Source organism: Trypanosoma rangeli (genome assembly GCF_003719475.1).
Source record: "Trypanosoma rangeli strain AM80 chromosome Unknown Tra_15.4_contig_00419, whole genome shotgun sequence".
NCBI lineage: Eukaryota > Euglenozoa > Kinetoplastea > Trypanosomatida > Trypanosomatidae > Trypanosoma > Trypanosoma rangeli.
In genome coordinates, this window is record NW_021706164.1 from 1 (window position 1) to 14,552 (window position 14,552).

The 14,552-nt window shown below is 53.1% G+C and overlaps 7 protein-coding genes across 7 annotated transcripts, besides 12 other annotated features; all 7 read left to right on the forward strand.

Moving 5' to 3' along the window:
- The first annotated feature begins 78 nt into the window (after positions 1–78).
- Positions 79–106: a microsatellite.
- A 131-nt stretch (positions 107–237) lies between these two features.
- Positions 238–272: a microsatellite.
- Positions 273–312: 40 nt separating this feature from the next.
- Positions 313–367: a sequence feature (GA-rich).
- A 211-nt stretch (positions 368–578) lies between these two features.
- Positions 579–636: a microsatellite.
- A 111-nt stretch (positions 637–747) lies between these two features.
- Positions 748–774: a microsatellite.
- Positions 775–1,131: 357 nt separating this feature from the next.
- Positions 1,132–4,983, forward strand: TraAM80_08466 (transferase; the record flags this gene model as incomplete). Its single annotated transcript, XM_029385216.1, has 1 exon — positions 1,132–4,983. The coding sequence occupies one exon, from the start codon at positions 1,132–1,134 to the stop codon at positions 4,981–4,983; it is 3,852 nt and encodes a 1,283-aa protein (XP_029234937.1).
- A 757-nt stretch (positions 4,984–5,740) lies between these two features.
- Positions 5,741–6,424, forward strand: TraAM80_08467 (uncharacterized protein; the record flags this gene model as incomplete). Its single annotated transcript, XM_029385217.1, has 1 exon — positions 5,741–6,424. One exon carries the CDS (start codon positions 5,741–5,743, stop codon positions 6,422–6,424), a length of 684 nt encoding a protein of 227 aa, XP_029234938.1.
- Positions 6,425–6,736: 312 nt separating this feature from the next.
- Positions 6,737–6,762: a microsatellite.
- Positions 6,763–6,784: 22 nt separating this feature from the next.
- Positions 6,785–6,821: a sequence feature (GA-rich).
- Positions 6,822–7,358: 537 nt separating this feature from the next.
- Positions 7,359–7,377: a microsatellite.
- Positions 7,378–7,418: 41 nt separating this feature from the next.
- Positions 7,419–7,766, forward strand: TraAM80_08468 (uncharacterized protein; the record flags this gene model as incomplete). Its single annotated transcript, XM_029385218.1, has 1 exon — positions 7,419–7,766. The coding sequence occupies one exon, from the start codon at positions 7,419–7,421 to the stop codon at positions 7,764–7,766; it is 348 nt and encodes a 115-aa protein (XP_029234939.1).
- Positions 7,767–8,113: 347 nt separating this feature from the next.
- On the forward strand, positions 8,114–9,319 carry TraAM80_08469 (methyltransferase; the record flags this gene model as incomplete). Its single annotated transcript, XM_029385219.1, has 1 exon — positions 8,114–9,319. One exon carries the CDS (start codon positions 8,114–8,116, stop codon positions 9,317–9,319), a length of 1,206 nt encoding a protein of 401 aa, XP_029234940.1.
- A 312-nt stretch (positions 9,320–9,631) lies between these two features.
- Positions 9,632–9,961, forward strand: TraAM80_08470 (uncharacterized protein; the record flags this gene model as incomplete). Its single annotated transcript, XM_029385220.1, has 1 exon — positions 9,632–9,961. One exon carries the CDS (start codon positions 9,632–9,634, stop codon positions 9,959–9,961), a length of 330 nt encoding a protein of 109 aa, XP_029234941.1.
- Positions 9,962–10,052: 91 nt separating this feature from the next.
- On the forward strand, positions 10,053–10,361 carry TraAM80_08471 (uncharacterized protein; the record flags this gene model as incomplete). The annotated part of the gene is made up of 1 exon (XM_029385221.1): positions 10,053–10,361. The coding sequence occupies one exon, from the start codon at positions 10,053–10,055 to the stop codon at positions 10,359–10,361; it is 309 nt and encodes a 102-aa protein (XP_029234942.1).
- Positions 10,362–11,077: 716 nt separating this feature from the next.
- Positions 11,078–11,096: a microsatellite.
- Positions 11,097–11,544: 448 nt separating this feature from the next.
- Positions 11,545–11,565: a microsatellite.
- A 316-nt stretch (positions 11,566–11,881) lies between these two features.
- Positions 11,882–11,917: a microsatellite.
- A 104-nt stretch (positions 11,918–12,021) lies between these two features.
- Positions 12,022–12,058: a microsatellite.
- Positions 12,059–12,386: 328 nt separating this feature from the next.
- Positions 12,387–14,552, forward strand: TraAM80_08472 (putative microtubule-associated protein Gb4; the record flags this gene model as incomplete). Its single annotated transcript, XM_029385222.1, has 1 exon — positions 12,387–14,552. A coding segment is annotated over one exon (2,166 nt), but the record flags the coding sequence as incomplete, so codon positions are not given.

The window sequence follows — 14,552 nt, forward strand, 5'->3', positions numbered from 1 at the left end:
GCTCTCTCGTTCTCTCTTTTTTTCCCTATACACGTGTATATGCTATGTACCTTACTCTCTTTCCACATTTCCTCCTCCGTGTGTGTGTGTGTGTGTGTGTTTGTGTAGGACGGTGCTGGCTTGAGTAAATCTCTCCCTGGTATGAAACGACACTTCGCCTTTGTACCCCGCTTACATCTGCATGTATGTGGCGGTCATTTGTTTAGTTTTATATTATACTGAGTGCAGGTAGTAAAAGTTTTTTTTTTTCGTTTGGCTTGGTTTTTGTTTTGAGCGGGGCGGAGGCGATGCTGTGCTCTCTTCTTTCTGTTTGACGAGGAGTGGGGGGAGGGGGAGGGGGTGGGGTGAAGGAGGAGGAGGAAAGGGAAGTTTGGGGGGTCGCGTGAAGGAAGAGAGTCTTCCCACTGAAGTGCCCCAGGAAGGTGGTCAAGAAGAGGACAAATGAACCGGGTAACGTCTTTCCCTGTTCTCCCGCACGGAGATACATACACACCCAGCTTTACCTACTTGTGCATGCATGTGTGTTGTGCGTGTGTAAACACACAACCACGCACACAAATACAGACGGGGGACTCACCTTTTTTTTTGTTTGTTTGTTTGTCTTATTTTGTACTTATTTTTTTTCTTCCTTTTTTTCCCACCTCCTCTCCAGCATTCCTCAGTCGTCTGCTGTGTCCATCGCTTCGCTCTCTGCATGCGTCCCCAACCCGTCTCTTTCCCACCTCTTTCTGGGTGGCTGGGCGCACGTCTCTCTCTCTCTCTCTCTCTCTCTCTTTCGCTTCTGCTCTCTTATTTTCTTGTTTGTGCTTGTGCGTTTGCCAACGCACAAACAAGAACGACAACGACGGCGGAAATTGGTGCACGGGGAGACGTCTTCTCTCTCGTGTGAGGGTTGAGTGCGGCGTTGCCAAGAGTTTCCACGTGGAGGATTTTTTTTTCTTTGGAAAAAGGGGATTAAGATGCGGAAACAGTCAGGGAAAAGGAAACCCAGGCGAAGGGCATTGCCGTCCTCGCCAACGTCACCGCCAGAGTTGTTGTTTTCCACAAGCGACACGGTGCGGAGGCACAGTTCCATGATGGAGGTGACAATTGCCGGCGGCTTCCTGTGCTCTCTGCTTGACGAGCCCTTCAATGGGGTGCGATATACGACGCGGGGGGCACTCCGGTGCGGTGTTTAATAGGCCGCTGGGGTACAGTGGGAGCCACAGTGACGAACAGCAAGTCGGTCACTTGAACTGCATGAAGCCTCTCCACGCAGGAGTGGCCATGGACGGCATCACACCCTCACCGGTGCATCTTGCTATTTCATACAACTCACAGTCACTCCAGAGCATTATTGAGAGCCAGGGACAGGCGTCTTTGCTAGGAGCGAAGACGCTGAAAACGAACACGGCGACGGCAAACACATGGGTGGGTGGCGGGGTGGAGCGTAATAAACGTCGTGGCAGCAAAATTGTGTGTGGCTATTCAACCGACACCAAAGTGATGTGTGCCGTACGTGCATTTTTGGTCGACAAGGCATTGCTAGAAAAGTTGGGCGAAGTCGTTGCACAGACCGATTTCACCCGCTCATGGTTAATACCAGAAAACAGTGTAGAATCCATTTTGGATAGTAGCGGGGGCGAAAGGGTGGATGACGCTTCAACTGCGGCATCTGGGTCGAATGCATCTCCAAATTGTCCAGTGGAGGGCCACAAAGAAGATGCTGGGAAGGGCGTGAAGAACAGTGGGGAGTGGCTTTCCACCGCTTTCTTTCTTCGACTGCGGCAAAGACTGGAAAAGGTTTTCCTACACCCTACAGAGAAGGCTGCCGCAGAGTCGACGAATGACGTCGTAAACGAGAATGAAGACATTTTGTTTGTTTCTTCCAGCTCTGCCCATCCTCCGCATTCGCTCATATGCACTGATACTATTTTGGAGGCGGGGGACAATGCACACCAGCTATCAGGGAACACGGGGAGGAACGCGGTGTCGCTCAACATCCCACCACTGTCCACGCATTCTGGTTTAATGTCGCTTTCGGTTGGGGCCAGTAGCCCCACTGGTTCGTTACGGGTGAATGTTTTGGGTGAGTTTACTGGAGCGAAAACGATGTCCGACAGTGTTTTCCAAGCCGACACGGTTAACGTGGGTGATTTGGATGAGCGGGATAGTGCGTATGCAGCCGATTGGCGGCTCCCCATCGTGGGGGTCAGTATCATTCCATTGGAGGTTAACGAAGCGGGAAAGCTGGGGTTGCCACCAGCCTCTGTGAAGTTTTCCGAGAAACAGCGTACGAAGATGAATGCAGCTGCAACGACGACGACTATAGCAGCTTCTTCACGACTGAGTGTGAAACCAGTGGTTCCTGCGACGGTGAAGCCTATTCCGCAAGTCCAGCGGAAAGTAAAACGGAACTCCAAACCTACTGAGGTCTTCAAGGGTTCAGGGGCCCCTCCTCAAGGCACTTCTTCCGGAAAAGCAACTGCCGCCTCGCGTGGCGTCACGCATACGAATAACGGCACGCGCGCTCGGGTGGCTCGTGGTAGAGCTGGACATGGGCCTCCAAGGAGCTCCCACGTGGATTTGAATACCGTAGAAGATGGTGGCCTTGGCATGAGTTTTTGTGCGAGTGGCTCCACCGACCGCATAGAGGCGTCACCGTTGTTTGCTATTGCCCTATCAATGCCGCTGGTGCATCAGGGCTGCATATACGATGTTTTTCAAAGCTGGGTTTGTGCGACGCGACCCTCACAACTTCTTCGTGAAACTGCTATTCGGAACATCATAAATGCCGTTCTTCAGCAGCTTGTCGTCCTGCACCGTGGCGGGGGGGCCCATGGGAGTCTAAAGGCAACGAACATTTTTGTCGCCTCCCATGTTGGGGAGGCACTGGATACAATGAAACCACTCCACACAGAGCGCACCGCTCCACTACCAGTCTCCTCGGGGGTGGGGGGTGCCAACGATCTGTGGCGCGGGATGCTTCTGGACACGACAGAGGTGGGAACACGCGACGTGGATGCCGTTAGTCGCAGCAGTTGCAGTTGCTCCAGCACCCAAGGTATTGGTGAGGATGAGGGCGCTGGAGCCGCCGCAGGGGCAGGAGGGGTTTGCACCGGATCCACAGGCGTACTTGACCCACTGGAGTGGACGAAGCACGTCGTCCTCGCAGACGGGTACTATGCACAGGTGGAGAAAATACTGATGGAGGCGCTCACTCAAAGCGCCGACACGGCTGTGTCAGCTCTAGATGCGTGTCGAAAGTGTGTCCCGTTAAAGTCGGACAAGGAGTGCCAGTCTTCCGTTATCCCTGAGACCGCCATGTCAGAGGGTGCAGGGGTGGAGCTGGATGAACTTCATCTTTTTACTCTGCAGGAATCGGAGTATGTCCCTCCTCCTGAGTGCATTACAAGTGAGGAGGACGTGAAAAATGGATCTGCGGTAAATGCGCGGGATATGTCCTCGCAACCGGAATTTACGAAGGGAGCTGCAACGGGCTCTGTTCCTCCATTTCGGACAACAAATAATACGCGGGATCCGCGTTGTTCAGTTTCGCCTTCACACGACATTTGGATGCTCGCGATGCTGGCTATTCACCTGGCGGATGGTGGTTGTCCCTGGTGGATGAAGCGGCATCACAGTCCGCTTCCTCGGTTGCGCTGCGGCCCGTGGTCGCTGCGTTTTGCCTCGTTTGTGCAGCGGTGCGCCTGTGCGGACCCGGCGCAACGCCCCAGCGCGGAAGAGCTGCTACAGGACAAGTGGTTTCACACGTCCTTGCTAGAGGAGAACGGAAACGTGGCCTCGTCATCGCCAGCTCGGCTTTCGTCACAGCAGATACTGCTTGGCGGTAGCAGCAGTAGTACTCCTATTCCGCCCCGCCGCCCTTGTCGGCGGGCTTTTCATGACCTCATGCTGGAGTATCAAGAGTATGCAGAGGATTGGTGTGCACGGTTGTCTCGCGCGGCCACAGATGCTGCGGCGGTGAGAAAGGGCCCTTTTCCCGATTCCACTCAGGACCTGGGAGGCTCTATTGTTGCCAATGCCACTGCCAATGATGCACCTCAGTTAGAAATGACCACTGGACTAGAACCAGATTGCCCGAGACTTCTCCTTTCACGAAGTGGTAACAGCAGCCAAGGCAGCAGCGGCAGCTCTAGGGGTAGTAGTACTAGTAGTTGTAGTTGTAGGAGCAATAACCGCCGTTTCAGGAGCGGCAATAAAGAGTGTATGAGCAGGACTTCATTGCGAGGAAATATGCGAAGCCAAGGTGGCTTTGCGGCCGGTACGGACAGTTACGCCGGCGACGGCCACTCTCTGGCGCTTCCCCAAACCACACCCTTTTTTATTGGTGCTATGGGGGTGGCGTTGGAGCTGTGCGGGGCTGAGGCATCACTTAACGCTGAGGACGCAGACCCAGAGGCATGCGCAGGTGGTGGCGTCGGCGGGGGAAACAACAATCCAGTGCAAGAAGGATTCTCGCGTAACTGCGACCCTATCTGGGGCCCCAACATTGATGTCTATAACGAGAATCGTAGGCTCATTGGTGAACTCATGCAGGCCTTCTGGAATCTGCATCGTGAGTGTCGACTGGCAGCAGACCTGTGGTGTGCGAATCTAATGAAACATATGAGCCTTGACGGCAGGACCGTGGAGTTGGTAGTCCCGCTAATAACAGAGGAGACACTGCCCTTCTTCGCTCTCCCAGATGGTGTGATGCATGCATTGGCGCTTGACAGGAACAACGCTTTGCGCATTGCGACTTCCACGCCCGCCTCTGTCTCACAGCAAGAGAGTCTTGGGGCGTCTGCACCTGGTAAACCACTACCAGCAGCAGCACTGCAGCAGCAACAACTCACGCCCGGCTCACCCCCTGCACATGCACCGTTGGTCGGTGTCAGCCCCACTGCGTTCCACAATTACATGTTTTGTAAGTGGTGTATAACAACTTCTTGGGCGCTGCAGCAAGATGATAGGTGTGGTGGGAATGAAGGCAGACGGTAAGTGAAACGAGGCAAATCCGGAGCGAAGAAGAGAGACGCACCCATTTTGCTCTGCAGCGCCGTGGGATGCTTTTTCTTTTTCCTTTTTTACCTGTTTTTGCACTCTCTGTGGCTGCACCTGTGGGGGCAGATGAGGTATCGGGGAAGACACACCTCTCCGTAAAGATGGCAAATACTACACCACCGACGGAGAGCGAGAGAGTAGGAGGTTGAATGCATTTCCCCTGTGCGCTCGTTCTCCCTGTATCCCGTACGGCGTCCAGGAGTGGTATAAAAACAAGAGAAAAAAAGAATACATATATATATATATTAGTGGTTGCCATGTTTTATTATTATTTGATCTCGTTTTTAACTTTTAACTTTTTTTTTTCTGCGTGAGTGTCGCTGGGGCCTTCACGGACGGCTGTTTGGGTGTTTTTGCACTATTGATAGCAGCTGCGTGTCGGTGTGTGGGAGGGGGGATTCCTGCGCAAACACGCACGGCACACAGTACACATAGGCTTTTATTCGCTTGCAGCGGTTGTGTGAGGCACGGGGTGAGGTGGCAGACGCGTAGGGAGAAATGTTAACAAGGACAAAAAAGCACGAGAAGAAGCACGCTGATCGCGTTGACGCAGCGCCACGGGGCACGAAACGTCATAGTTCCCCATGCTACGACGAGGGTGAAATGGGAGCGGGGAACCAAAAAGCGTTGCGGTGAGGGGGAAGACGCCGAGGTTCTGCATGGCTCCTTCATCGTGGCGGACCTTCCAAGCAACATGGCTGCCATCTACACCCGCGCCGTGCGGCGTCTCTTGCCACAGTACCAGAAGCACATCTCGGATGCCGGTATTATGGAAGAGGTGGATGGGGCGACGCTCACGTTTGAGGTTCCTAGCAAGACCGTCGCTGCGGCCATGTTCAAGCGTCTGCAGAACACCAAAATGTATGGCAGACGGTGGAAGGTGCAGTACTACCCGCTATCCGCCGTGGAGTGTGCAAAGCAGGCGTGTCTGGTGGACGCCCGTCTCGTGCCCGCGGCTCCTCGAGCCCTCGCCCTCCGCGCGCTTGGGGGCATACAAGGATTTCTTGCACTCATAGATGCGAATGACAACATCAATGATGCTGACACTCCTGTTGCCTCATCCACGACGGACCCGGTTGCCGGTGGTGGTAGTGGTGGTGGTGCCAGTGATCAGTGGAGTGAGAAACGGCACAGTAAGGAGAAGAATAGCAAGGGACACACGAACAAACATGTCGGTGATGATGACGACAAGGATTATGACATTGACAGGAGTGTGGCCCCGTTTGCAGCGACAGCGCTCATGGAGAAAAGTGACATGGTGGAGTTCATCATGGCATCATTTGTGGATGAGGGCAGTGCACTGCATGCACGGGCGGTGTTGTCAGGGCGACTCATCGGCACCTCTGGGGTGCGGCTGTTCCTTGAGCGTCACCGCTAGTCTGCTCCGCTCGCTTGCACGGATGCCCCATTCTTCCACTCCGCTCAGTACGCATGCGTGCAATGCCAAGACGGTGGGGCGGCTCTATTGCGTCTCTCCGTTAAGGAATTTTGGGGCTGGGAGGATATGCATACATGCATGGAGGGGGAGGGGGATAATACTGCCGCCTCGATGTTGAGAGGGAGGGGGCGAAGCGAGCTTGCCGTGTGTGCACCATATCTCTGGGTGAGGGCACTGACAGGAGGGGGGAAGAGAATATAAAGAAAAAGGGTTAAGAGGGGACATTAAATTTAAAGAGCACCTCATCCCCTCCAGCAGCAGCAGCAGCAGCAGCAGCAAACAAATAAGGGCGATACGGACGAGAGAGAGAAAGATAGTGAAGGAGAAATAGAGGGAGGGTGGATAAGAACGAGTAAAAGAAATTTAAATCATTTACTTTTCATCTGCTCTCTCCCCTCGCCACATGCATGCGTCTAAACATCGGCACTTGGGGGGTAATTCCCTCAGTCGCTTCTCTTCCTCTTCTTCATTTTCTGTGAGTGCGGGAGGGCCCAATCCCGCTGCTCACATGCATATAAAATTGAATACGCATGTAATTTTTTCTGTGCTCTCTGTTTTTTTTTTGTTCCGCTTGTCATGCTTCCGCTTGCCGCCAAAACCCTCCTTCTACACGTAATGTACGTGTATGCATGCATACATTGTACTTACATGAATGTGTTGGAGAGCAACAACAAGTCAATAGAAGATAGCGGTGAGTGGATATCGCGACTAACGTTGCAACGTCATCCACACGAGATAAGCTGCAATCAGATAACATATAGATAGCATATACGAGGCGCCACATGCACTGCTAGAAGCACGGAATATACTAAGAGCCGTAAAGATAAGGTAATAGTCCAAACTTAGGTCGGACATCACAGACGTTGGGGGTGCAAGAGAGAGAGAGAGAGAGAATACCTCGAACAAGAGCAATATTTGGTGTGATACGTGTGAAATGACAATGTCCCGCAACACTAAAGAGTTCAATGAGCTTGCGGACAGGTTCACGAGCGTGTACGATAAACAACGGCAGGACCTGGAGAAGTGCCTCCAGTCTCGCGTCAACGACGACATCAATTTTGTGTGTCAGAAGCAGAAGAGCGCCTATTTGGAGGGGATTGCGATGATATTCTGCAAGAAGGAATACGACGTCGGCGTAAAGTGCCAGAAGGCGGCGGGAGCGCGGTGGTCCACGGACTGCTTCAAGGAAAATGTTGCTTTTGGTCAGTGCACGGACACAGTGCTCAAGAAGTTGTACATTTATAATATTGAGCGAAACAAAAAAAACCCTGCGGCGAACTAGGGTCGCCCCAGCTAGCGGTACGGGAAACGCGGAGTGCATGCACGTGTGAGGCAGAGAACTAGAAGGAAGGAAAAGGAGAGGAGCGACTGGGGTGGGTGGGTGGGGGGAAATTCCCTCGAGTAATATCATTACATGATGCTCGTTTATTTGGTTGTTTTTGACGCCCTCTCCCCCCCCCCCCTCTTTTTTTATGCGTTGTGTGTGATGGGGACCTCCTTACGCTGCGTGTGGGGTCGTCGCCCACGTGTCAGAAACAAATGTGTGTGTTTTTTTTCTTTTGCTTGCTTCGATGCAACCGTTTTAGACTTTTTTTTGTTTGCAGAAAAGGGGTGAAGTGTGGCAGGGGAATGAACGCCTGTGTGACCAGCGCAGCACCGGGTGCTGATGCCCCTAGCGCAACGGCGGGCAGCGGCTTTGGTGAGTGTCATCGTTGGCGCAAATATCTGCAGGCGGCTTCTGCAGTTTATTCTGAGCTCGAGCGGGAACGTGCGGCAGGATGGCAGTCGGAGGCGTTGGATTGGTGGTACAGGCAGCGGCAAGACGGTACGACTGCCACACCTGCGACATCGTTTGGTAACAGCGACATCGTGAGGTTGTGTGAGCGGTACTGCGAGCATGCCGGGCGTGTGCTTCTGCGGGCTGCGCCGGAATTTTTTACCCCCTCGTCTCCGGCAAGACGTGACCCACCGTTGGAGAAAGCGGTAGAGGCGGAAGAATGGAGTTCACCCACTTTTCTTGACCTTGGCTCTGCTCCTGGCGGTGTGTCAAAGTTTCTCGTGTCGGAGCTTCATTGGCGTGGTGTGGGGGTATCGCTTCCCGTCAGTCACGGCGGCATCGCATCCGACGTGTCATGGCTGCAGTCACCAGCGGCGGCCGCGCGGTACGAGTTTATTGAGGGAAGCATTACGGAAAATGACTGGCATGAATCTATTAGAGGGCGGACGTTTGACTTCGTCAATGGTGGAGCGGTGCAGGATCACGGGCAGCGCAGCGCAGAGCGACGCTCACACGACACCGAGGCTGATAGGAACAGGGCGGAGGTTATTGTTAGCGGTGAGGTGCAGCCCGTACTGCCGTGGTTTAGTTTTCTTGTGCCGCAGCTTCGCTTTGCGGTGGAGCACGTTGAAGAGGGTGGTGCAATCATGCTCGTCTTCGGCGTCCCACAGTGTGCCAGTCTTTCTATTCTGCTTGAGAAGCTGCATCCACTCGTGCACGGAGGCATTCACATTCTGGAGACGATGCACCTGACCAAGTCTCCCGTGTACGTCCTTCTCTGCGGTGTCCACGTCCGACGCGATGCGGAGACGCGGGCTGCGTGGGACAGCGTCCTGGCACTGCTAACGCAAGGAAGCAAAGACTTTTGGTTGGGGGAGACGGAGGAGGGATTGCAGCTGGCGAAGACCGGGTTTGCGCGGCATCAGAAGGGGCTGGAGGCTGTTTGGGGAAAAGCGGCCTCCTTCTTGCGCCGTCGCCGACTCCAGGCCGAGCGAGCCATGGAGGTGTCTATGAATGGGAAACGAAGAGTGAAGCGGCAGCGTGACGGGGCAGCGTGATGTCTGCAACACCGAGCTTTCTCTTTCAGTGACTACTGTCTGCCTCTTTCTTATTCTCCCTCTATTGAGATATGCCTTGGCGCGTTTGTGTTTGTGCCTGCCCCTTGTATTTGCTTGTGAAGGGTACGCATTCCCGCTTTTTTTTTCTTTTTGTTTCTCTTGCCACTTCCTTAGCAATTGGAAGGGGGTGGATGCTTATTTGATGCACATAACGAGGCTTTGCGGGAAGGAGAAGAAGTAAAAGTTTGTTCCCCGTGTATCATGCGACATTAGCAAGAAAGAGGCGGGGATATAATTCTGTACGCGTGCACGATGCAGCCACCGTTCGACCAGGCGGCATCCATTCAGACTGTTCTTCAACGACAGCGATGTGAGTCCCCATTCTCCACAGCAATTCGCTCGGGGCCGCACTCGCGTCTCTCACAACTCAGGTTCATTCACCTGCAGGAAGCAGACAGGGTCGTTTCCGTAGATGGTTTTTTCTCGGTTGTGTTCCCCTGCACATTCCCAGAGTCCGAGGACGACACCCGCGGGTGGGTGGAGCGACTGCGGAAGCTGATGCAGAAACAACGCGTCAACCCGTCACACTGTCGGTGGTGGACGACGGACGAAACGAGCACCAACAGAGGCCGTCACTTTTGATTCCGTGCGTCGCTCGGGGCTCTCAATGCATCTTTGACGGAATTGCGGACCTCGTTGTTGGTCACTGCCATCAGCCGCGCAGCGACCTCTTATGGCGTGTGCTGCGGCTCAGGCGGAGGCGGTGTTGGGTCCGTGCTGGATGCAGGATCGTCGCTGGGGTGTTGCACTCACCGCAGGCATGGTGAGCGCCGACGAAGATGAGGATGCATTTATGACGCTGGAGTGCATGCCACCAACTTACAGTGCCGTCAACTTTCACTTGAACGAGGTCGTTATCTTTCGACATTTAACGCGCCTAGTCGCACCGCTGTCGTATGTGGTTCATGCAGTTTTCTACTATAGTGAGGAGTTTTGCAGCTACGTCCGTGTGACGCATGAGAATTGCTGCTGCATTGGATGACAGTTTTGTGTATTTGTTGTCCCCACGAATGTACGTACGCCTGTAGGGGACAACTCGAGTGCGCTGCTGACGGCTCACTGCTCATTCATGGCGCACAAGGAAGAAGTTTGTCCCAGCACTGAGGCAAGGTGGCTATTAAATTTTTCGGCGCCTCCCTCTTCGTTGAGCGGCGTTGTGGCCTCGTTGAGTGCGCCAGCGGCGTGTGTGTCAAACGACGATAGACGTTCCTAATGCAGTGCTGCGATATCAGCGCCAACCAGCAACGGCGACGGGTTACTGGAAAACAGGACCACGACGCTGACCGATGCTGCCTGCTTGCAAAACACGTTCTTCTGCGATGTTGCGCCGCTTTTGTCCTCTTCTTCCTCGGTAGTCTCGGTACCGCATCCGTCCGTTGTGGAGCAACCGCGGAGCGAGATTCCGGACGGGATTGCGCGGCTGCACGCGATTGGTGAGTCTGCCCCGCCGTGTGATCCGCGCAGCACGAGCCGAAGCATTTATTCTGCTGGCCGGAGTCGCGCGTGCACTCCAAGCGGCGGCGCGGGTTAGCCTCGCGCTATGGAGCGGCGATATTCCTTTCATCTGCTTCTGGGCGTATACACCAGCAGAACCAATAAAACACACAGCGATGACGAGGGCAGCGAGAAGGAAAAAGTGTTGTGTGTTCCGAATCCCCAAACATCGTGGCAGTACCTTCAATGCTTCTGCGATTGCTGATATATATATATATATATAACTGCGTCACACCTCCGTTGCCGCTTGCAGGTGAATAATGGGCGGGGCACGTGTGCGTCTGTGTGTGTGGAGGTGGCAGAAGTGAGGAGGAAGGTGCGGGGGGTAATGCCATGGTTTTTACGTGTCTCCTGCCACGCATCACCACGTGCATTTGTGTAAAAAACCCGTGCATGCAGTGGAGCAAACAAGGCGGTCTTTTGTTGTGATTTTTTTTCTTTTCGTTGGCAGCTACCGCCGCCGTGGCTACGCGTGTGTGTGCGCATCCAAGCAGCCCCGGCTACCAGAGGTACGCCTGCGGCGCGGGGCGAGAAGACGCGTCTGCCCCACCTGCATCTCTTTTGCCTTTTGAGGCTATTCTCCACGGCGAGGTGCGGCCGGGGCACTGGCAGCAGCCCCTTTTATGTACATTAACCAAAACGAAGGAACCACTGTGTTTTTTTTTTGCTGAATTATTATTATTATTATTATTTGCGTGTTTGTGTTTGTCTTCAGCGGGGATCCACACATGCGTATACGTGGCATTGCATGCGGGGACCCATGCAGTGAGGGCTGTCCGGCCTTTAGAAGCAAAGAGACAAAGTGAAGCCAAACCAATGACCGAATGAAGAATGTGTCATTATTATTAATTTAATTTAATTTTTTGCCAGGAGTTATGTGCCACGATTGCCGCTTTTTTAAATTTTTCTGTCTATTTTTGTTGACACCCACGTTTCACAATCACACCTTTCATTATTTGTTGGTTCTGTTTAGGAGAATACGGGGTGCATTCTTTTCTCTAGCGCAGTTATATATATATATATATATATATTATATAATATATAGAGAATCTCAGTTAAGTTGCTTGCGGGGAGGAAGGTGTTGGGTCAAAAACATTATTTGTTGGTACTTTGTAGAATACGGGGTGCATTCTTTTCTCTAGCGCAGTTATATATATAATATATATATATATTATATAATATATAGAGAATCTCAGTTAAGTTGCTTGCGGTAAGGAGAGTATTGGGTCAAAAAGTGACCGAAGAAACGTGCCTGCCACGCTATTTCCTACCACGCAGGAAGTAGAAATAAGACGGACTCTCCTTGTCATACCTTGCGACTCTGCACGTCGTGGATAACGTTGCTACGCTGGCTGCTGCTGCAATAGTGTGTGTGTGTGTGGTGGGGGGAGCAGTCGTGAGCAGCAGTTAATACTCCGCGGGAAGCAGCAGAAAAGCGGGAAAAAGAAAGGAGGAAAAAGGTGTTGAGGAACACAAGGAGTCTGTGGTGTGACCTCCAGGGAGGTGCGAATAAATGCATAGTAGTCAAAATAGGGCGGGGACCGCCACGGAACACCAAAGATCCCCCCCACAAACGCGGCAAAGAGTTCTTAGCCATCATTTTACGTCCAGCAGGGAGACACTCCCGCCGCAGCTATACGGCTTGCGCCAGCTGGAGCCACAGGAGGTACGTGCACCAAATGAGTCGCTGATGCATGTTAGCAATAACCGCACTCACCAACTGCAGCCGCCACAATCGTGGCGTTCACTGGGCTTCGCGGGCGGATCGGTGTCGACTCGCCATACGCCGGGCACCCTTGGACGTCACAGCGCGGCAACCGACTTAAGGATGGGGAGCAATTTCTCCAGAGACGGCGGCAGCGACGCCGCCCACACCAGCGATCTCGGCTACTGGGAAGTGACGTTCGTGACAAGGAGCGGCAATTGCGTCGGCGCCTCAAAGCTGATGGTTCCAAGGGGAAAGGCCCCCACCTCCTTTGAGGACATCGTTGAAGCCATCGCGGGGGACGCCTCCCTGCTAAACCTGGTGGTCGCGTACATCACCTACCTAGACAGGAACTTCAACACTTACACCTTACTGACACCACGAAGCGTGTGTAATTGCACAGACACCTTTCGCGTAGTGGTTGAGTTAAAGGAAGGATGTAATCCGCACTTATGTCCAGCGTCACGTCAAGACGAAAGCACGGGTGTGTCCAACGGAGAAATTCTTGCGACGGAGGACGTTGCTGGGGCGCACGAAGGTTCTGGTGTGAAAACGATGATGGGCAGCATCTCGGACGGACACGAACAGTCCTCAACGGTCACCTCATTGAGGCAGAGCCCACCGGGAACAGGCTTTTTTCGCAACGTCATCTCTTCCGGCTCGTGGCAGCAGCGATGCCAATATGATTTTCTCACACCGAGCGAGAGGGTCACAGAAAACTATGAGGCGTTGGAGGCTGCCCTGACACTGTCAAGGGCGACAGAAGAGGAGGATCGTCGGTCAATAGCCCTCGATGAGGGCAGCTCACGGGCCACCCTAGCCGTGATGGCGGAACGGCATAAAAGTGCAGTGGTAAGAGGCATGCAAAGGGAAACACCACGAGGTGATCGGCTGTCGCCACGACCACGCTCAGCTCCACTGCTGGAAATAAGTGAGACGAATCTTGGAAAGCCCAGGCATGCGGAAGCCGAAGACAAATTGCAGCTGTCCTCACACGCCGCAACAATTACTGTACCGGTACTCCTCCAACACGGCGTGTTTCACAACGATGAGGGCAGGCCATTGCAGGACAATACGAAGCATCACCCTCCAAACGCTGCACCGCTCGACTCCTCCCGCAGCTCCTCTGTCACGTCAACCGACACTGATACAGAGTTGGAACACAAAGCCGCCAGCGCGGATACAATGCCTGGTGAACGTGAGGGCACTCCTTCCGATCAGCAACGCGAGGAATTTGACACAACAAAAAACTTGCATCACCACATTTATGAACATGAAGAGCGCCGTCCATCGACGGAACTCAAAACGCGTTCAGCAAATCAGCGACAAAGCCCATACTGGGATCAACAAACGCTCACGGACCTCACGATGTATGAATCTCTACAGTCACCACACTGCCCCTATAACAATGTAGTCAGCGACACACTGACAAACTATCAAATTCAACATGATTTTCAACTAAACGAGGAAAAATCAGAAGAGGAAGAGGACCACAATCAAACCGCAAAAGCTTACATCCAGAAACGCCTTGCATCACTTACAGATACACTTCAACAACTAGAAGAGGAACAAAACACGTACTTTACACAACCAGTAACGCCGATGATGACAACAAGCATTCAAACAAAATCCCAAACAACAATATCCGAAAGTCAATTATACCAAAATACACAAGAACAAATAAGCCAACTTCAAGAAAACAACATAGCTACATCATCACGAATACACAACACCGAAAAAGCTGTTATTCTTGAAAAAATGAACATGATCACTGAAGTGGGCGAGGGGACCGCACCACGTGAGGCGGAGCAGGAAATTGTTGAGCTGGACGAGGGGACTGCACCTCTGCAGGCGGAGCAGGAAATTGTTGAGCTTGACGAGGGGACCGCACCTCTGCAGGCGGAGCAGGAAATTGTTGAGTTGGACGAGGGGACCGCACCTCTGGAGACGGCGCAGGAAATTGTTGATGTGAGC